Source organism: Nyctibius grandis, chromosome 8 (assembly GCF_013368605.1).
Source record: "Nyctibius grandis isolate bNycGra1 chromosome 8, bNycGra1.pri, whole genome shotgun sequence".
In the NCBI taxonomy this organism is placed as follows: domain Eukaryota; kingdom Metazoa; phylum Chordata; class Aves; order Nyctibiiformes; family Nyctibiidae; genus Nyctibius; species Nyctibius grandis.
In genome coordinates, this window is record NC_090665.1 from 14,556,647 (window position 1) to 14,579,959 (window position 23,313).

At 38.5% G+C, this 23,313-nt stretch overlaps 1 protein-coding gene across 1 annotated transcript; it reads right to left on the bottom strand.

Moving 5' to 3' along the window:
* Positions 1-1,782: 1,782 nt before the first annotated feature.
* On the bottom strand, positions 1,783-22,070 carry CPB1 (carboxypeptidase B1). Its single transcript, XM_068406723.1, has 11 exons — positions 22,000-22,070; positions 21,818-21,893; positions 20,046-20,170; positions 17,496-17,595; positions 15,805-15,906; positions 14,971-15,072; positions 12,519-12,629; positions 12,326-12,416; positions 11,447-11,649; positions 3,162-3,246; positions 1,783-1,970 (listed from the first exon to the last, which is right to left on the bottom strand). The coding sequence occupies exons 1-11, from the start codon at positions 22,068-22,070 to the stop codon at positions 1,783-1,785; spliced, it is 1,254 nt and encodes a 417-aa protein (XP_068262824.1).
* Positions 22,071-23,313: the final 1,243 nt, after the last annotated feature.

Here is a 23,313-nt window from a genome sequence, read left to right on the forward strand (position 1 = left end):
GTAACCTTAACACTGTTGGAGCTGCTAAGTGTGGTGACCTACCCCTCAACGGTATTTGTAACTGCATGTTTGGTTGACTGCAGTCCTACGAAGAGCCTTCCTAGTTGTGAGTGGTGCTGAGTGTCATCAATTCACCTTGCAGTCGGTGTAAGGCCTGTGGTATCTTCCCAACTAGTACAGTTATAGTCAGGAGAGTCCCTGGGTGGTTGTTAATACTTAGTTAAAATTAGCCAAAATATTTTATATTCTGAGTAATTTATTTTTCTGCCCTTTGTGACATGTTTGGCTCTGGCCGGTATGTTCTGCTTGCAAACTGTGCTATTTTTAGCAATGTTGATTATCCTTCCCCCCACTTCTCTTGCAAAACAGAATGACATGTCTTTTTACTGGTACGTGCTACTTTCACACATGGGTTCAGTTTCACCAGTGATCAAAACCAGATGGATCAGTCATGTGCGAAGACCAGTTTAGTCTTAAGTGCTGCTGGGCTAATTGGAGTGGGCTAGTGGATGTGTTCCTTTCTTTTTCTTATTCATGTAAATGAAAGTGTCATTTTAAATTGGACCTTGTCTTTCTGTTTCCCTCCACAGAGAAGAGGCAAAAAAGGAGAACACTTAGTTTTTGACAGGTCTGAATTTGTTTATTCTCTTGGGAGAACCATTTTCTCTGTAAGATGCATTTCATGGGCTGTTTTGAGTGCCTCAGCTAGGGACCTGCCAGAAATAGTCCTAATTCCAGGAGCTTCGACGGACAGCGGAAGTCTCTGTTCAGAGCTTCCAGCAGTGGCAGGGAGATCAGCCAGGTCTGTGTTGACATAAGGTTTTTCCCCATCTTTCTGCTGAGTGTGTCCCATATTAGCCGAGCTCTAAACAGCATTAATAAATGCCAGACACATTTTTTGCAGCTGCCTGAGGAAGCTGCCCAGAGTGGCCATTTATCACTCTGACCCAATCAGACCCACATTACCTGTACAGAAAATTGATCGGGAGGGGATAATTCTTTACAGCTTCTCATGAAAGAAACAGTTAATCGTTTATCACCAGACTTAGTCTTTATGGCTGTTTACGATTCTTCCGCTCATGACAGTAGGAACATGTGGGGCCCCAGGAAGTACCAGGACTCTGAGAATATTTTGAGAAACACTACTGTAGTGAGCGTGAGAGCCTTAAATGCAGGGTAGTTTATAGCATGATTAGTATCAAGTCTTGGTCTTTAAAACGAATAGTAATTATAAGCTTCAGCACCGAGTTCAGATTGGACTAGTAGTGACCTCAGATCCAAACTAGTTTTCAGTGATGGTGCAGATCCAGGGTGGGTTTTGAGAAAATTCACGAGAGCATCTCACAGCTAACATCATTTTAGGAGTATGTGATGTGAACTTTTCCTTGCTACTGTCACCATTAATGGTTGGATGAAAGTGCATTTATATGAATCACCTAGCTGATTCCATTCTGTTTAGCATTCAGGCTGTATAAGTTCTAATGCTCTGCCCATCTGCTCTGGACTGAACAAAGATAATTTTAATCATTAAGGGAACGTAACTTTACCTGAAGTTGATTAAGGTTCTTGTACTCTTTCTTTTTAGACCCCCCTGATGATATCAGTTGCCTTAATAAAAGATGTAATTTCTCTTGACAAACTTGTAGTTTTATTGACCTATGATGGACTAAGGATTTGACTAGGAACATTAAGTAAAGAGAAATAAAAACCTATTGTTAGGGAAGAAGAAAAAAGAAGGCATCTTTGAACAAAAACTTCTTTAATAGTTTTTAGAACTCCATTCTAATACAAGTGCTCAAGGACATAACTGGCAATATATTTAACAGCAAGTAGAGTCTCTTCACAGGTTGGCTTTATCTGAGATTCAGGGAGAATAAAACCGTATCTACCAGTGTCTCGGAGCTCAAAAGTGAAAGAGTACTTGATGCCTTGATCGTAAGCCCAGTCGTCAGAGCCCCCTGCGGCAGGATCTGTTGAGAAAGAAATAAAATAAAGCTTAACTGGAAAAGTGTGGCTACACATTGAAATGTGATATACTTTGGAGTCAAGTTGTGTAGCCAGAAATGTAGAAAGGACAGATAAAAAGGAATATTCAGGGAACTGACTGATTTCTCCTGCTCATGGAAAAAAATCTGTGATTTTAGGCCATTTGTGAGCTTTGTTCCAGCTGATGCATGCAAGAAAACGTAGACAACCTAGCTGCTCCCTCCTTGTCAATATTGTGGGGAGACCATGGGGGGAATGTCTAAGGAACAGGAGGATGGCATGCTTGCATGGGGATGCTTAGAAAGATTCGGTAGCAGAAGCAAATACCCTCTCACTGGGTGGCTTTTTGAGGTTCATACAGATCTGAAAGAACTGCAGATCTGGAATATCAGCTTCATCTTTTTCTTCTGGACAAATGGTTCCCTCCCTTCTCAGTACTTTGGTACAATGAAGGCAGTCTCTTTTGCTAAGGAAGGAGCCTCCAGAATTGCTAAGCATCACCAAAACGTTTTAGAGGAAAAATCTCCATAAATATTCTAAAAATTCTAAGACTGTTTTTTAAAGGGGTTTTTTTGAAATTATTTAAGGAAAGAGAAATAGGGAAAAGAGATTAGTTTCCATATTTAAGTAAATTAAGAGATCTTAAATATAGGAGATATTAAAGTTCTAGAAATCTAGATTTGGCAACCTCAGCTTGCCTTTGACACTGCAAAGGGCTTATCCGGACAGCTGAGTTCCCAAGAAGGGTAGAAGAATGGAATTGTAATTAGTACATTTCTCAGACTGTAATGCAAAGTAAAAAAAATAATTATCTGTGTTGCTAGAGTGGTTGAAGCCATTCTTTAGGATTCACATTGTCTTTTCACTTTGACTTGGAGATACTGGAAATGAATCTAAGCTGTGTATGATTTAGGAATTCATGCTATGCACTTGAATTCCTAAACACTGTACCACATCACTTTACCTTCCAGGGGGTCACATACTCCCTGGGATCCTTAAGGAATATATCATCCCATGTTTCAGATATGACAGATTCCATATATACCTCTGAGTATATGCATGTGGAGAAAGAAGGGGACTACTTAGGAAGAGGAACAAAAATCGCTAGAAAACTGCATTTGATAGTCTTATTAGCACTTAATAGAGATGGCTAGCACATTTAGGCCAGTACTTACAGATTGTTTTAGCTCCTGGGCCATACGTATATTTGGTGTTATACAAACTGGCCAGCTGTTCGGATGCACCACGAGCAATGGAATTCTGTAGGAAAAGAACGATAAATGCAGATTTTCAGAAGCTTTCTGATTGAATCTAAGCAAATACATTGCTGAATAAACTGAAGAGCTGTGCTTGAGAAGTTTTTATTTGAAAACTGTTGTTTGCCTCTCAGAATGACTAGATGTCAGTAGCTGACAAGGCACAGCTTGTCCTGTTGTTGTGAAAAGAGATTAAGAGTTAAAGAGCTCGTTCTCCAAGCTTTAATGGAGTATAGTCCAGTCTGTGTATTGCTGTATGGATGTACAGCCTGCTGTATAGTCCAGTATAGTTTGGATAGGTAAGGGGACGATAGGTAACAGGATTTTCTATACTTAGAAGAAATTTGTACAAGATGAAAAACTAAATAAGGAATCTTATTTAGAGATAAGAGAATCTTAGAGAATAGTAATAACTTGGTACAGTAAATTACAAACATACAATAGCCTTTCTCTTCCTTGTATTCATACAGCTATAAATTCAGAGTAGAGTCAGTGGAGTTGACTAAGTTCCAGCTTAGTCAGTGGAGTTGAACACTGATACAAGTGGAAGCAGATTAAGGTCTTATAAATATTAACAGCCAGAAAAAGGCATAAATTACCTTGGAACCATATGTAGTCTCATTCATTTCAATTCATTTCCTGTGCACAGAGGGACTCATTCAACTCCAACTGATTTCAGTGAGGGCTGGATCAGGCCCATCAATAGTACTATGAAACTTGGTATGTTTGCATTAAGGAAAATTACAGACTTTGGAACATGTGGCTTTTCCAGTTCTTCATTATACAGCATGTTGGTAATAAAACATGAAAACTATTACTAACAGATGATAAATATGAATGATTTTTGAAAGCAGAGCAATGGGTTGCCATATCTTTCTTTACAGCTTGCAGCTGAATGCTTACTATTCCAGGAATTTCTTCAAGCCCCTTCTTTCTCTGTAGGTTATACTCTGGCTTACTTCCCAGGGGAAGATACATTGTAAAATATTCTCTGTTCATCCTTATGCTTCAAGTGTTCCTGTGGATTACTTGAAAAGGCATATTGGACAATGTGTTTAGAAAATCTTAGTTAAGTGAGAAAGCTTTCTCAGTTTCTACAAAACAGCATCAAAATAGTTTGCATTAGCACCGGCAGCCTACTTCATTGCAGAATTGCAAGTGTTTCCCCATTCCCAAATGCTGGATTTTGAACATCCTGGAATTACAGGAGTTTGCTGTAGGAATTTGTGGTCATTTAGCACATTGAGAGTATTTAAACAAGGCAGACCAAAGAGTATTTGAAGCTTGTTCTTCCACCTATAACATTGGCTGTACCTAAATGTGGGGTTTGGTTTCTGGCCTTTCTGTTGTCCAAACAGAAGCAATTGTAGGAAGAACATTGTTGCTTTGTGTTTCAAAATCTTTGATTCGGAGCAATTGGAGTAGCTCTTTCCAGTGTTGGGGTTTTTTTGTTTGGTTAGGTTTTTTTAATCCCTGAATAAGCTGATTTTTCTAAAATCCATAACAATTTTTAACACATTGTAGAGGTTGCAGACTGCTACATGCTAGTGATACCATGTTTTCTTCAGTCATCTTTTGGTTTTTTTACATTTAATCAGCAGGTGAGATTTAAGTCAAATCTTCTCTCAATAGTAAATTAATTTTTAAAAGTAAACTGATTCTTCCTCCTTTCAAATTTATGCAAAGTGGAAATGAAATTTGTAAAGATAGTCTGATATTATGTATGGACCTATTGTTAACTAGTATTTGTTCTCTCTTTAGTAAACTGCATGGTAGGGACAATAGAACAGCAGAGCTGCTCTTTGGGAAGAATGGGGCATTCCTTACTCTCAGCTGCCAAATGATGGCTTTAAATCATGCCAGAGCAGATACCAGAAAAAGTATGTCAGGAAACCTTTGTACCTGAGGGATTTTTTATTATTGGCCAGGAAGTTGTAAGAAGAGAGATTTGTAGAAAGAGCAGTTGAGATTTCCAGCTGTTAAGAGCCTGGAATCCAAATAAACAACTTCCTCAAGCTCTCCAGTTTGGAGATGGAGGTGGTATTTTAAATGACCCTCTCTAAGTGAAAAACATGACTGAGCATTCATGACTTCATCATGAAATGCAACTTTATCAGGAGTTTTGATATCTGATTTTTTTCCTTTGAGTGACTGTCATTTGCTTTCCTAATGGATTTATAGTCCAAAACCTAAAGGTAAAAAAAAATTTTCAACTTTATAGGAACTAAAGTCAACTCTTAATAATCATATAATATAAAACAGTAGGAATAAGAAAAATTAAGTAAATACTTGTGAGTATAAATATAAAATGAGGAAATTTTTGTCTTTTTTTTTAAATAGTACAATTACTCAAAACCATCCATAAAAAGGAAATAACATGGAGATTTATGCAGAGGTATATAAATAATGTCTGACATTTTTCAAAAGGGGAAGTGATATTTAGCTTTTCAAAAGTGATTTGGATTTTCAAGCCTGTATGTTATTTGGAATACAGCTGCAAGGAGAAACATCATTATCTTTTTGACCTTTGATACTCTGCTGTTGAGTGATTTTCTAATCTCTCTGCATAACTGGCTTAACTGAATTGTGGTGGTTTGTTTGGAGTTTGTTTGTTTGTTTTTTTACTGTTAAGAATCCCTCTCTTTCAAGGAAAATTTTGCAGAGAGTTATAGTAGCAGAGAAATAACTGGCGCCTTGAAGTCCTAGAAATAACTCCAAATTAATACCTTGTAACTGGGAGCAGAAATGGCGTTTCAGCTTCCGACTTGCAGCTGAACTCGCAGAGCTGGTCATTTCAGCAGAAGGTAGTACTCCCTGTGCTGCTCACCCATCTGTGTTTACACAGCAATTACTAACATTTTGCTTGATCTTGTGTACAGAGTGCAGGGGCCAGTAAGACAGCAGAGCTGTGTTCTCAGTTGCCATTATCTTACATAATTCACAGCCTTTAAACGTATTTTTTCAGTTATTAGCTTTTAATGAAAGATATGTTACTGGCCTCTCTTTTTCACCACATCTGGAGTTTTGAACTAACAAGATAAATGATCAGGCTAAGCATCTTCTGTGGGTTAATAGGTAATTTTTTGGGAGCATCTCTCTCATTTTACTCTTGTATCATCAGGCTAGATTTGCCAGCAAATTGCAGCTGTTTAGAAACACTTCAGGGACGTTGATTGTGCAGCTGCTGCATGTGGACAACTCCCTTTGCCCTCACCGTCTGCCAGTGATTTGAAGAAGCCTTTTCACTGATTGACTGGAGCTCTTGCTCTCTTCCCTCACTGGACTGCAAACTGTTCAGCCCAAGGCTGAAAACTGTATTTTCACTTCACCTCGATCCATGTGCTGCTTAAGGGACCCTCAACTTCCTTTGTAATGAAAGTCTGAAAATGTGTCATTTGCAAAGTCAGCTTTAGCCAAGTGAAGCTAAACTTCTGAGGCTTCTTGTTTTGCCAATAAAACCAGACTCCCTTCAAAAGAATCTATGACTGATGTGTAATTTAGTTCACTATTCTGTTGTTGCTCATAGTTAAGCATCTCCCCTAAGAGTCCAGGGAATCCAGCCAAGCGGAGGACTTCAGTATGATGCTTCTTTTTTCTTTACAAGCCTGTTTCTCTGTGGCAGTCTCACAGAGCATTTAAGAAGTCGATCCCTGGTGAGAGGGTTTCCAGTGTGACTGGGTTAAGGTGAGTGTGCCCTACACCTGTTGGAGACTCTTGTCTTTGAGCCAGATTCATACATGAACTTCACCTGGAAGAGGCTGGTACTAAAAACATTCTTTTCACAACTGTAAGACTGTCACTACCAAGCAGTTCTGTTGTAGGACATCTGTTGTGGCAAACTTGTTGGAGGAGCTGTGAAGCCAACTCCAAATATTGCTTTTCTTCCCACTTTCCTGTTTGTTGTGCTTCCCAGTTGACTTTACCAATATTTACTTGTAACAAGTAGTACAATCCCAGGAGTTTGCTACACCACAGATACAACAGCATAGGTTGCCATTCCTCATTGGTATGTCCGAGTCTCTTAGATGATAGGATTTTTGCTGTTCAAAAATTCTTACCCACAGGTCTTCATATATCTTAAACAGAGTGAAAAGACACTGCTCCCAGGCATTAGGTTAAATAATCAGAATGATATTCACAAGTCATGCAATATATTTGAAATTCACCCTTGCAGGCTGCACAGACCCTGAGCATATCTCCATTTTCTACTGTATCCTATTTTAAGCACTCAAGAGGAAATGAAATGCTAGACCAACCCAATGTGGAAGGTGAATTTCAGTGAGCTTAAATGACAACCAGTGTGGCCAGTACGCCTTCAAGTAATACAAACTGAAATCCTGTCTCTAGAAAATTACCTTGTATTGTAAATTAATATAATATTCTGCAGCCTGCCAAACTGTAATAATACACATACATGAATCTGACAATGAGTATGAGCTGGCTGCAGACATGTATTTGGCAGCTGAGTTTGTTCTCTCTTGAGAGATCGAATTGAACCTGGAAAGGAAGGGCGGGCATGATGCACATTCCTCTGCTCTATCAAATTATAATTCAGAGCCAACTCAAATACAAACAAGAACTGATAAAGCTAGATTTGTCTGCTGAAAATGAGGAAAGCATAGGGTGACCTAATGCCAAAATATGAACTGATTAAAAAATATAGGCTGAACTGTTTGTGAAAAGTGTGATTAAATACAGAGTTCTTTATTGCAAGAGGACAAAAATGTGAATAGTAAAATAAAGATTAAAAAAAATCTTTTTGGGGTGTGGAGAGATACTGTTCTTGCCAAGCACGTTTTTTAATTGTGAAAAGCTAATGCTTCTGTTCTCTGTAGGAGATGGATTCAAGTGTGTATTCTGTGTGCAGGGTAACACTCCAGGGTATAGTAAAGAATGAGTCAGGAGGATTATGAAGCAGGCAAAATGTGATTCACCAAAAGGAGTACATATTTCTTTCAGGGTGTCATCACCAGAAAATTGTGTAACTTCTGAGAAATTCCTGACCTAGATTTCCCTGTCTTGGGTGTTTTTATTTTTATTGTTCAAGTATTGTTTGGTTAACAGTGAAAGTTTTGTGCAACACCCCAGGAGCAGGGGGAAAAACAAAACAACCACCCTGAATAAAGGGAGAAAAGTTTTGGAAAAATCCTTGTGAGCTGTGGTGTTGAGATCCTCAGTGCTCCTCTTGCATCTAAGGAGAGTGGGAAATTGTGGGAAGGAAGGGACATACGTGACTTTCATCATGTTTCACGCCCCAGTGCCAGGGTGGCCGAGAGATAGTTCTAATCCCCAACTCAAAGTAAGTTACAGTAACTTTGAGGTTGTTCTGATTTACTATAGCAATGCAGTGGAGGATCAAGGATACCTGGGATTCTCAGAGTGCCCTATTCTACCTGAGAAACCAAAACCAGAACAGTTTTATGCCTCCTGGTGATTTCTTGAGGCTGTGAACAGGAAAAAGTCTTTTGAGCCCCAAGGACACGCCGTTCAGTATGCTTGCAGGAAAGGAAGGTACAAGCATTCTCTAGATCTTTCTCTTCTGCAGACTTAGTGTCTTCAGTCTCAAATTACTCAGTTTTTGTGCCTTTCTATATCTCTGACACTGGAATGCGGCATAAGCCCCATGGTATTACGCTACCTTTAATTAAATACAATGGAACAAAACGTTGTTAACGATAAGCAGACGTGAGGTTTTGTTTAAGCACATGTCCAGCTGCTCACTGAAAGAGATAAGAAATTGCAGCTATATTTCCTTTAATTTATTAGATCTGTCAGAGTAAAAATAACATCTAAGATAAGATAATGGCACTATAAATTTTCCTTCTTTATTTGCGAAATGATTTATGATCCTTTTATTTGCCCAAACAATTTCTATTAAATGTTGAGATTCTCATTCTTCAGCATTTCTCTAAATTCTAAATCTAGACAGAACTTTCAGACATGAAACACAACAATTGGCGTACAAAATAATATCTCTTTTGCTAGCTGTCTCATTTCAAGCAAGTACAATAGTTGATTGAAAATCTTAAATTTTCTTTAGTCACAGCTTAAATGAATGTGTTTGAAGTAACGTGAAAAGCTGCACTTTCGAACCTGACCCAGAGCCTGTTGAAGTCAAGTCTTTCTATTTAATTCACTGACATTGCAGTGAATTAGGCCCTTTCTGTTTAATTATCCCAACTACAGACAATGTTGATTGGGTGATACTCTGATCTCATTCTCCAAAAGAAGGATTTTTGGCAAGAAGTCTTCCCTTGTTAAAATCAGATACTGCACAAGTTGAACACCTCTGGGATCCTGCTGTCTTTTTGTTGGGATCACCAATAGAGGAAATATTTTCCCTTAATTAAGACGTGAAAAACACTCATAAGGTCACCTTGTCATGGTGGTGAGATTTGTGATTGCTTTGTAGTGGAAAATAATGGAACTCCCTCTGGGATCAGTGTGCCCGATTTAAAATATAGGATAAAGTGATGCTGGAAAGACTAACTTACAAAGTGAAATCTAATGGTTGAAGAGAAATATGTAGCCTGCATTCCTGAGCTATTTATTTTTTATGCTGAGTGGTAATAGCAGAATTGTCCTCTATGGCAGGAAAGGAGAGTTTTTTATTGATAAAAATTGTAGAACCTTAGTATGGGTGATTCATTAAATTTTACTGTGTATTAGAATAGAACATTGCTAATATAAAATTTTAATTTCGTAATAGAATTTGAAAACCTAGAAAAGCACACAGGTTCTTTCTCATTGTTAAGGATTGTTTTAATAATGAGCTGTCAATGTAAACTTTTTCCATTTAATACTGTGAGAAACATGCTGTACGTTTAGTTATGTTTCATCACATTTGCTCTTGATTCAAAAAATTGGGCAGAATGTCATGAAAATTTTTAACACATGGGAACTTTGTAATCCTGACAACAAAGCAGCTTCCAGGGTTTTGTGTTGTTTTATTACATTAGACTGAACTGCAATGTGTGAAACGTGAAGCTTTTGTAAAAACTGAAGACAAGAAATTACTACAGTTCCCTGGAATATAAAAATTTCTGGAATATAAATTAAGAAAATAAAATCTTCATCTTAATTGCATCCTCTCTTTTAAGCTGTAAAAAAATGTAACAAGAAACTTCCCCGTTGGCCTCAGTTTGTATTTGTGCTTCAGGATCATGACATCTATTTGGGAGCACTCATAAATCTGTCAAACCTGCATAGCAGAGCAACAAACAGTGTTGTTGCCTTGGACTTTTGGCAGCATCCAGGAAAGAAGGGGAATCAAGATTTGTTTGTTTTGTTTTGCTATGTTGTTTTCCCTGCCAACATCTTCTAATTGCTAGTATGCCAGAGAACTGAAGTCATTTTGTTATTCATGATGGTTGATTTTTGGCCTTATAAAATGTTTACAACTTTTATACACACTTAATAGTTTTAACCCCTCTCTCTGTTTTTAAGGATAAAAAAAATATTCCAGACTGTTGTTATCTTACCTAAATGGCATTAGGGTGTGGTCTTTCTCTAGGATGAATAAAAGAGGTGTTGTCCTTTAAAACACCACATTCATCCTCTCCTCTTCCAAATAAAAGGTGTGTTTGAATCCAGGCCTTTTTAGAAAGGCCTCAGAACTGAAACTTTTTACCTGTTGTGTATCTAACTGGTTTTAATTATACCTTTGACAAAAACTGCCTTGTTGTCCTGAACCTGCGTCAATAGGAGTTTCACCATTTTACTTCTGTGAGAACTAAGGTTCGGTAGGAAGTGGTAGATAGAGATCCTTGTCTGCTGTTGATGATACCAGTTCAGTCATTTCATAGTTATTACAATCTATTAAGCTGTTAGCTTGACTTACAGGGCATAATGTTTCTATGTAATGTATTAAAGCTACATACACAGCAACCTCCTGAGTCAGGAAGAAGCAGTCCTGCACAGCATAGTGGATTTCTGTATAGCATGACTGGAAGATAAACCTGACCTGGCGGCAAATTCGTTGTGTATATGGAAATTAAATAAGGCTCTTGAGTTTATCCTGTGCTTGAACTATCTTGAAGCCATCATGGTTTCCCTTGCTCTGAAAGACTGAACCATTTTCAAAAACTGGGAGTACAGATTCTTTCCAGATGTTAAAGAAACTGCTTGAAGTTAAACGGACCTAAATAGCAAGTGATGATTTTTACTTATTCTTTTCATTATGTCAAAATGACAAAGAGACTTACCAGTTCCTCGTAATTCAATGGTAATTTGTAAGTATACGAATAAGGAAACAGTAGCAGCTGGGAGTAGGAGTGAATCGTCAAGTATGCCTTGATTGTAGAAAGATATTCACGAATAAAATCAGCCAAAGCCTTTGTCTCCTTTTCAGACTCAGGTGCAGAGCCACAGTAAGTGGAATCACAGGGGCTTTTTGAGGCCCCAAGAGCTAGAAAGAAATGTAAATTTAATGAGTATTTAATGAAAAAAGTTGGTTGTTAGGAGAGTCATGTGACACCACTTTTGTAGATAAGCCTTGGAACTCCTACTGACACAGATGCCATATCAGAGGAGAGAATATTTTATTGAATAGTTAAGACACTGGTCAACATGACATAGCATTAAATAAATATGCCCTGTACAGTGTGCATAGTTGGAAGAACATGAGTATTGCTGTAAAGCCCTATATTATCTAAGTGATTTGGGATATTGATTTGCTTCAATATTTAACAATCCTCTCCTTGCATATCCCCCCCATTTCTAGGATGCTTCCAGGAACCAGGCAAGTGGAAACCACTCAAAAGAAACCCCTCTCCACTGAGTGAAACCAACCAAAAGCAAACTCTTTCAGTTTCTGTTCTGAACTCATAGAAGAGCATGTGTGTGTATATATGTGTGTAAGTGTGTATATATATATGTATGTGTGTGGGTATATGTATGTTCATAGAAGTAGCAACACTGATGATGCTAGTAAACAAAGTCTCTTTTTTTTTCCCAAAACTGCCCCAAAATGCTCATTCAAGCTTGAAATGGACCAGCCATCAGGTAGGGAAAATCTATAATTAAGCACCTTGGCTATTGCACCTCTGTATGATCGCTTGCATCTATTGTTAGCAGACACTTACTGCACCAGCCAGCATTAAAATTCCTGTTGGGATCAGTACCGATGCAACTGCTACCAGCATTTTTAGAGCGTGTCTTTCTCCACATGCGGTTCTGAAATAGAATGATGAAGCATAGATCAAAACTAAGAGAAAGTTCTAACAGTTGGCTTTTCCAGCAATACTCTTCTTGAGAAAGAAGAATGTACTTACTTACATTTGTCCAAGTATAAACGTAACCGTCAATATTAACAACAGGCAAAACATAGAAGTCCAAGCTGTTGAGAAGTGTAGTCATGACAGTATCTTTTCCATAGGTCTCAACAGCCTAGTTGGAGAAAAGTAGAAAAAGCTGATGATGCCTTCACAGATCTGTATCTCCTGTGTGTATTTAAAGGCCTGGGTCTGGATCAGGAATTAATAAATGTGCTATGCAAAATCATCCAGGTCTCTCCACGATGTGAGATGGCAGCTCTGTGATATTACACATACTTAGAGGATTTACACTGACTCAAACCACGCTGGTGTTAGAAAGCCATCTCATTCTGGTAGATAAATTGTATGGTAAAGCAATGTTGATTTTGAAGAGGATGATAAATCACTGGAAAGATATTTCCATCCACTAGCCTCTTGTTTAAAAACAGAGCAAAGTTTCTGTCCATATATTCTCCCTACATCCTGTCACCTTAAGGTTTGGGTTTAATTTATATGAGAAAGAAAAATTATTATTCCCATTTTTTATATCTGTTGTGCAGAGAAATTTCATAAATAACCAAATTTATAGAGAATATTTCCAAAGAACATCCTTACACATTTCTAGTCATAATGCTGTGGATGCACATATTCATAGGGAGGCAGATTTTTCCGTACACTTTACCAGACACATACATTGAATAACAAACGTAAGAACTCCTGCCATAAATCCGTATATCCTGATTGTTCATGGCCTGGCACTTTGTATGCTTGTTCACAGATTGATATCAGTGTCAAGGGAGCATGCAAGGGTCATTGAAATTTATTGTAAGTAGTATGTTGCACCCGTGCTTCCTTTACTCTACACAGATGTAAAGGACAACACAGGGAGCAATACAATGGAGAAAGGCATCTATTGTCCTGTAACTAACAAGTTGGAAGGGTGGATGTAGAGTCTAGAAAAGCAGTTTCAGATCCCTAGAACTTACTTTTTCCTGTTTTATTTTTTTATGCTTTTTTTTTATTTTTGGAGATACGTATAACAATCCACCTTGCTCATGTTTTTTGTTGTTGTGGGGTTTTTTTGTTTGGTGTTTTTTTTTTTTTTTACTTTTATGTCTAGGAGCAATCCCAAGTGAGCTGCTGCTGACGCTCAGAGGACTGCGCTTTTAAAGCACTTCTGCCTATCCACACTTGGATCCACTGAGCGGAGCCACTGCTGGTGTCAGGTACACCCATGAATTAAATGACCAGACAGTGAAAATGACAGCTGTAGTGACGTGAATTGCTGAGAGAAAAATGGTAGCACATACTGTCTGCAGCCTTATTAGGAGATAATGAAATTACATTCCCATTGACTCCACTGAGATGTCACTTTCAATTTCCACTGCTCCCTACACAAAGCCGCATGGCTGTCTGATAAGGCTGAGATTATACTTGCCACCAAGGCCTCTGCCAGCATGGCTCACTCATGTACTTTGGCTTTCCTTTACTTGGGTTTTAAATCCCAGCTGCTGCTTCTTGGTTTGTTTTTTTTTTTCTAATCTTCAAGCAGGAAGTCTTACAAAATTTGAGATTCAGTCAGTGAGTTGTTCTTCTAAATTGATTGATCTCCCCCTGCTGAGAGGGGATATACTTCTTCTCAGCAGAGAAGACTGTGCAGCATTTGATAACTCCCACCTGCTTTATGTTGGTGGTGAGGAGAATGAAAAGACAAAGGAGATAGATAAAATTGTTTAATTCAAGGTCTAAAGTATCCCAGCCTGAAATGAAGCTAATTTCACCTGTGCAGCTCCTTCCTGAATATGGTTTCATGTTTTAGAAACCATTCTGTACAACTTGAAGTGGCAGCTCAAAGGGATGTGTATGCATTTCCCTATTCCTGAGTGGAGTTTAGGGAGCTTCATCTATAGTTTTCCTCCTCTCTTGGGTACATTTCCTCAGTACACTCTGTGCTTAGCTGAGGGTAGGTTTCCACCCTCTCTGTTCCTTACTGAGTAAAGCTAGTTGCAGGGAATACAGCACCTGATGCTGTAGGAAGACGGCTGTTCTGACGTGCATTCAGATGCCTTCTGATGTGCCCGGGAGTTTCCTTATTCCCTACTCCTTATGACTATGTAAAGAACATGACTATGTTTATAGTATTACTAGACTTGCTTGCTTGTCTCACCTTTCTCTGACTACAGGTGCCAAAAGGAATTTATTATAGACTGTGTAAGTAACCCTTGTAGTTGTCAGTACCTCTTACAAATCCTTTTAGGTAGTCTTAAGCTGCTGAAAAATTACAGGTACAACCACTAAGACCTGGTTTAAGTAGTTACACCCTAACCATCTGAGGTGAGAGAATGGATGTCTGGACAAGTATTTAGAGGTAAAAAAAGCAATCAGCAGTGGCCTCAGCTCTTGCTGCTCACTCAAGACTTTCTTAAACATAATTGCATTTTGTAAAATACTTTCTCATCATTAAGCTTACTGACTTCTTTCACGAACCACTGGCAGAAAGCAGGGGAGATCCACTCTCTTGCATGGAAACCACAATCCATAAAGATGGCCTTCTTATTTGGACCACTTTTTCCCATCTACGAAAAAAAACCAATAGAAAACCCAGGTCTTGAACAAAATAAAAGTTAAACTTTATACAAATATACCATTCCTTGATTAAATAGAAATCTATGGAGTGCTTGCAGCTGTAGCTGACCATGATACTCAAGCTAAAACAGTAGACTCTTAATAATTTCATTTTTATTAATGTAGATAAGCTCCCCCCCCCAATTATTTGATTATTCTGCACTGTTTATTCATTTCGTGTATTGTCTCTAAGAGTTGATCTTGTATGCTTGACTGATATATTATTGTAAATGCTTATGCAATTTTGGGCAAGTAATCTTTATCCTTTCACCTTTATTTAAGTCACTGTATCTTATTTATTTGTAAGAGTTATGCCAACAAATTATATATGATGAAGATACAAACAAATTTGTTGCCTATTGCTAGAGAGACTGACATTTATAGATCCTTTTAGTGAAAATGGGTTTACAAGCAACAGATGGAGAGAACATAAAGGTAGATGATCATTCAAATAGCTCTCAGGAGTGTGGTTAAATTTATATGTCTGAACTTCTAATAATTAATTATGCCCCTTTTAAAAAAAAATCTTAAAAGATGAAAAAATCATAGTTGTGAACAAAATGTATCAGATTTTCTGCAAAATGTATATTACTATGTTAGCATCATTGGTGTTTTAATAGACATCATAATCTTGTGGAGGTTAATAGAGGAAAAGTCTGGCACAAAGAAATCAAAGTACTTACTTTGAGAAGGTACATTGGCCGTCCTTCGTATGTTTCCCCAATTACACTGCGAGAGACAAGGTGTGGGTTCTGAGCAGCAACGTCAGCAGTCCAAGCAGCTATCTGTTTAATAAGTAGGTTATATTTACTGATGTCTCTGTCCTCAGGTCCAGAGTAATTAATTCACAGACTTCAAGCCAGAATGGTCTTTCTGAGCATCTAGCTTGACCTAATATTTAATACATTTTGTAGATTTCCAAGAATTAATTCCTGCTTGTAGTAGAGCTATATGTCTGAATTAAGATTTTCTAGTATTAATCTATCTAAACTTGTCGTTGGAGTATGGCTGGTGGATTGCAAACCCTTTGAATGCTAACCCTATATGGATACGTCCTTGTCAACTCTTAAACTCTCTTAACAAAAGAAAACTGGTTTTCTTGTTAAGCTAAGTAGGTGGTGCTCAGGGACATGGTTTAGTGGTAGACTTGTCAGTGCTGGGTTAACAGTTGGACTTGATCTTAAAGGTATTTTCCAACCAAAATGATTCTATGATTCTATGATTGAATGCCTTAAATCTTCTACATGTTGTAATGTTTTTCAGTTTCATGGCTCTTTTATTCATCGTCATTCTTGAATTACTGACAGAATTGCTGGACAGGGATTTGTAGGAACAGTCCACCAATGCCAGATACCAAAGAAAGAAAATCTCCTTCATTCTATTTATTGTTTAAGGGAAGTAATAAGAGCCTTTATTATCTTAATATTGGAGCAGATTCCCTTTGTTACAGGTGCCTTCAGAAGCTCACAAAAAAGTTGTCACATCCACACAAAAGAGCATTTCATGCCCAAAGAGCTATCTATGAACTAAGAAAAAGATGGAAAACAGCAGACAGATCTAGACTAATTGGCAAGAGAATACTAGAAATAATGGTTGACATTATGGATGATGGTGGGTTTTTGCATGCCAATAACCTTTGCACAGTCAGAGGAGCTTTTGTTCTTATTTTTAAATAGTCTTGTGAAAGGAAACTTTTTTTTTTTTAGGAGAGTTCTGGTGGAAGACAATTGATTAGTGCTGTATATGATCTATAGATACCACTCGGAGAGGAAATACAAATTTTCTTGTTTGAAAATGTAACAGGTGCTTAGTGGGCAATGATCGGCACAAAAATGAAAGATTTTTGCAAGGAAAGACATGAAAGGGATTGCCATACTTTCAAGTATAAGAACTGTGATGCAATGGAAGATAAGGAGCCACTGCAAAGATGTGAAGAGTGACATGTCAAGATCATGTGTCAGGAAAATGAGCATGGCTGTGAAACAAAGAGGGAGGTGGGGAAAGCTTATGGTGGAAGATAAAGAGTTAGAATTGGGGCAAGGAATGGAATCAAGTTTTTTAGCAGAGGAGATGGGAGAAGGAGTGAATGGGAAAGAGCAAACTAGTAGTGAAGCATGTCAGCCTGGTCATTGAATTTCTGCCAGAGTTTCTTTGCAGAACTGGAAGTAGAAGTAGAGGTTATAGGTGTAGGGGGATGGGTTATACAGATTAACTCAGAGCAATAAAGGAGAAGAAGGAGGGTTTGGAGAAGTTATCGTATTAATGGATGGAACAGAAGAGGAAAAGGGAAGAAGGCTGGAAGCATATCAGAAGCCATTCTGACTACAGACGCTAAGGTACCAAGCTAATAAAGTGGCAAACTTCTAGACTTTACCATTTCCCAGTTGTTGTACTTTTCATAGCTGTGTCTGGCGGTACGAGCTCTGCTGTCAAACTGGGCATCCAGTGCAGCCTGCAGGTTGTCAATCAGAACTCTGCAATAAGGCACCATGAAAAGTGTAAAGAGAAACATACCATTTGCTAGCAGAAAAGTAAGCACCAGGTAGACGTTTCAGGGTCTTCCTGGAATTCAGGCCGCATGGATTGTGAAGTGAAATGTGGGGGCATTGATTTATGTGTTTGAAAATAAGATATATTAGGTTCAAGTTTCAACCTACTTCCTGCCTCAACCTTGCCATGAGAATGGTCAGGGAGCAGTAGCTTCCTCCTAATTAACACCAGCCTACTTACTCCCATACTAACAAACTTCCAGCGTGGCAACAGTTTGCTTTAGGAAGAATGGCAATGCTGAGACAGAGTATGTGTAGAAAATGAGCTCTGGACTGGCTCACGTTGCCAGATTGCCTCTGTGTCAATAGGACAAGGGCCCACCCTTGAACTTATGGCACTGGAGGACAGTTAGACTGCAGCAACGTAACACTCCCATGCAGCAACAGAAAGATGTTTGCCTGATGAAATTCTTTGTCAAACTAAGCTTCCAAAGTTTAGGTGTGGTTTGACAGCTCTATTGCAGGTGGCATTATCCATCCTCCAAGCTACTTTACTGCATGTGAGGTGGGTTATTAAAGTAGAACACACAATGGCAAGAAAACCCCAGCATCCTGTCTGGATTGGTTGGATCTCTCCTGTTTATCTTTCCCTGGGCCTGACACAAAGGCACAGCTCATTGTCGAGCATACTCTTGAGGACCTTTTGCTTATATTTCAACCTTGGTTATCAAAAAATGAAGTCCTCTTGTTTTTCCAATGCTTGTGTTAACATTATTACAAATCTTACGCATCCAGGATACGTCCTTGATCATTTGTGATCTGGATAGGAGAGCAGGAGGCCAGTTGGTGAGGCGCCACCAACCTTCAGAACAAACAGCACAAATAACTACATTGACATGATGTCACGGCACTGCAGCTGCACTTCAAAAGAATTGTAATGGCTTGGGTTGTCACAAGGACGCTCCACTCAAGTTTGTCAGGGACGCCTTCCAGACATTATGGCCTTTGTTGCAATCAAAAGATTTGTGCATGGACCTGAGGGAGTTCGTGAATATTATAGGAAAAACTAACACATGTAGAATAACTCCTCCTTTGCCAAAGAGGAAATACTGCTGAAATTGGATTCCTGTGCTGTATATAGGCTGTGGCATTATTGAAAATGATTTCTTCTAGAATGTTTTTAGACTCTGTTCCCCCAGCGGCACCCAAAGCAGACATGGTTAACATGAGGCCACTAAGTTTAGGGATGGATTATCCTTGAGTTTAGCAGATCATAAAAGTTATGTTTAATGAGAACTATGTGGTATCCAATGAAGGAGTTTGGTCTGGTAGCAACAACAAGGGGGCTGAGAGACAAAAACTCTCCACTCAGCCAAATGAAGTCATGAGAATTTGATCAAGTAACACTGACTTTCAGTGTCTGAGTACATTATGTTGACAGAATATCCATTACACATTGAAGAAGCCTGATAATCAAGCTGGGCCAAGCCAATTTACAAAGCTCAGGTGGAGCTAAAGGAGCAGTGAAGATAGACAGTCCCAATCCACTCCAGACCAAAGTCAACTTCTCATCCTTGGTTAATGCTTGCATAGTGAGTGGAAAATACAAAGTATAAGCAGTTGCCTGGTCCTGCTCTTTTCTCCTTACCCTCCCATTAGTGCTACTCACTACAATGCTTCTGTTCTCAGGGATGTGTAATGTGGCAGAGTGCTCTATTCCCTCCACTTATGCTGCAGTTGTATTTGATCATGGAAACTCAGGGCTTTTTTACTTCTGGGTAATATACTTAGGAAATATTTAAGCCAATTAAGAGCTCTCTCTTTGGAGAAATCCTTGCCATGGATCTGCTGTGTGACTTGAGTAACCCCAAGGCTGTCCTGGGAATCTGTGCTCCCCACTCCCTTGGCCCTTCACCTGGCAATTGTCTTCTCTTTGTCACCAGTTGGGGTTTTTTGCCCCTCTAGCTATCATTATGCAGCTTAGAGAACTCAGTGGGGAGCCCCTCATGGTGGCCCTTGGGGCTCACCATTTTCTGGCTTCAGTTCCCTGGTACAAACCCATGCAAACCCATCTGGTGTACTTTCTGTCTCTTTCTAGACCTTTGCTGCGTTTTGTCTTTAGTGGGAAATCTTTCTTGTCCCCTCTGTACACCACCCTTGTGTACTGCAGTGAGGTTTCACCTCTGGGAAATTCCTGGTAGTAAGTTTTTGCTTCTTGTCTCTTATCTCTATGAACATTTCACCTCACCCCTTTAACGCGGAGCAACTACAGTCCATTTGAACTGCCATAGGAAAGCTGAATGCAGTAGAGGCATCCACAGGAGGGATGAAGTTTGTGACAGGAAGGTCAGTTGACCAATACGAAAAGATCGAACGCATTTTCCCTGGTATTTAATCTCCTTCTATTCAAAATACAGTAGTGAGAACAAACTCACCTATACTCCACTCCACTTTCTTTCAAAAGATCTTCAACCTCAAAAGTCTTGTCAGCTTCAACTCGGAAATCAACTTGCATTTTTGGCCGTACCAGTGTGACAGAGTCTGGCTGCCAAAAGTCAACCTGAAAGAAGGCCAAATGAATACATAAACAAATAAATACATACATGTGGCTGTGATTTTTAGGTGGGTGTATGTGTGATGGTGATGTTGATTTTGATTAATATACTGAATTTCATTCCTATCCTATTACACTGACCTGATCTTGCTTGCCAGAAGTATTACCCTAGATTTTAGCTGGAAATTGAATAAGATTTTATTAGGTCCTGTAATTTACATGGCAGAATTCTGGAGATGGCAGTGACATTTTCACAAATGCCAAGTATTCTACAGCATCTGAGTGTATACAGACTTGAGAATATTATAACTGTCTTTACCACTTCTTTCATTCTTTGGACAGATTTAATTGGAGGTTTTTGCCTCTAAGTGTTAGACAGAAATGGACTCCTGACTCAGCAGCAGAGGGATGCTACATGAATACTTTCCACAAATTAGCTGGGAAAGACTGTTGTCTGTATGAGTCCTTTTACAACTCACTTCACTGAAGTTGGTGTGAGGAACCTGTGCCTTCAGAAGATGTTTCGTTCAAGATGGACAAACAACAGCGCTATTACTATTTCACATTTTTGCTGAAGTCAGCTTCCAGACCTCTGGATTTAGTGCCCTATTAAAGGCCAATGAAAGCAAAGCTGTTTTGCCAGCCTAATGCCTTTTCAGCCTTTCATTTCATGAATGTGAAGGAAATGGGGGCTGGTGGGTACATTCATGAACTATGTGTCTTCAAGTGAGATGACTATTCCAGGATATACTACTACATCAGTCCTGACTAATTGCTTCCTATAACAATGGTAGTACAGGGATATTTTCTTAGCTTAGAAGAAAACAAACAATCCCTTTATACTACACACTTAAAAGCAAGCATGGTGTATTAATTTTCTTAATATTGGCAGCACCATTTCAATAGTATATTCTTCTACAGAATACTGTTCCAGCATGCTATACTAGCCTGTTGATGATAGTTATCCACATCTGTACTTCGTTAAAAATACCATCCTTTCATCCTACAGATAATGGTGTCTTTTTCACCAACAGCTATTTTACAACATCAAAGCTGAAGAGAAATATTGAAAACACATTTGCTGTCTTTATTGTTTTTTCTCATGTCATTGTGTCATCATATATCTACATCAAGGTCAGTAAGAAACATGCAGCTTGGCTGGAGAGAAAGGAAGCCTTAAAGGAAAGTCAGAGAAGAAAAGATGACATGAGAGACTAGAGGCCAAAGAAAAGTTCAATTTGTTGGGAGTATGGATTTTTAGATCATTTACACAATCAAAGTGTTTTGCCTATAATGGTAAAAGTTCTGGCAGTTGGAATTTCCATGTTTTATCTAAAACATTCCTGGAAGCACCTCACACTGAGTACAGCATTTCAGATTAACTTATTCTATTAATAAATTCTGGTGGGCACTTTGATATTCAGACTGGGTTAACCAGACTTTCTAGGAAGGTATTAGAATGTATTTGTATAGCTCTAGCTTTATGACCTTGTCCTGTTCCTTCTGAAGAAACACTCCAGCTGACTTGAATGGAATCAAGATTAGGTCTTTAATTCAGTAGCATGATTTTTTTTTTAAGATATATATGTTAGTTGAACAAAAGGAGGAATGTTCCTTTCAAATGCAATACAGCCCCTTCCCCAAGTTCTTTACCTGCATGTTGCTGGCAAGGGAATTGATGATTTCCACCTGCTCATCATTCTGCGGAATCACACGAAATACCTTCTGCCTGAAAGGGGAGAAAAAGATTGGATTGGAAATAGGGAAGTCAACTGAAAGACTTTTGCTCATGCAGAAGAAATTGTGCAAATATAAAACTTGATGTCTGTTCTTACCCATCAAAGGTGAGATCCTGCAGGTGAGCAGAAACAGCTGCAGCACCTATGAGAACCAAGAGCGCCCACATTTTTTTTAAAGAAAAAAACCACAGGTTTTCAGTTCTTCTATGCTGCTTTTATAACCTGTTTTGTCCTGCTTTTTATCAATTATAGACCAGAACAACACACTGATCAACTGATAGATTATTCCCTTGGCCTTGTTTTATTTGCATACTATTTATAATGTGTGTTTCACTCCACACCTGTGAAAACAGCTGAAAGTCTCAAGGCAGGCTGGCTAAAGAATCTTGTTTCTTGAGCTGGATAAACTCTTGATATGGGAACGTGAATTTAATTTACTGTGTTCTTTTCTGTTGTATGTAAATTTTGATTATATTTTTTTTAGCTATCATTTGGTTGCTGAATTACAAAATTTATAATATTTGTTACTTTATGTAATGGTAGGTGTCTATCAGATGTTGTTGCAGTGTGATTGGTCTTAATCGCACAGCATTGTCCCTCTCCCTGAATAATATGGGGCTGACTGACAAAGGAAGAGGAAACACAGTTGGGATGTACCAATTACCTTTTTTTTTCCCAACAGAGAAGAAAAGTACTGAACTTGTTCTTTGCTCAGCCACTTCACTGAAACTAATGAGTAACTCAGGTGGCTGCAGAACTGAGGGTATAGAAATTTCTAGTCGCAGTAGAGTTATACATATAGTCCCCATAATACAGTCATTGATTCTTGCATATTCTCTAATTTAATCATGTAAGGATCAGAGGTAAATATCTTTTAATTGAAGCACTACTGTGGGCGTTACATGTAGGGCAAGAAGATCAAATGAAATGTAGTCATACAAAAGCATTTTTAGCTTTACCTTTCATGTTGTGCCTGAACTGTCTGAGAAACAATAGTGTGTTTGCATCACTGCACTTGCCTCTGTTTAGTTTTCATTAACAAGTACTTGGCATTAAATGTAACGTTAATTGTCTGTTGATGCTGTGTCCTGAGGTGACTGATGTTTTCGACAGGGAGCCTCTAAATGAATCAGTGTATAAATATATAAAGAATGGAATTTATTAGCTCAGTTCTGTCTTCTGTTATGCCTAAGTGATCAGACAAATTAAAGGGGTTCAGACACAGATAATCTTGAAGATGTTCTTTGACTCTATGTCTGCTATTTTGCAGAAATCTGCATATATGTGTATCATATAATATGTGAAAATTTATTAGAAAATTAATATATATTCATCTCAGATTAAAATACATAGTTACAGTTTCAAAGTGCAGAAATTTGACTTGTCAGTGACCATTTTAAGAATGAATGC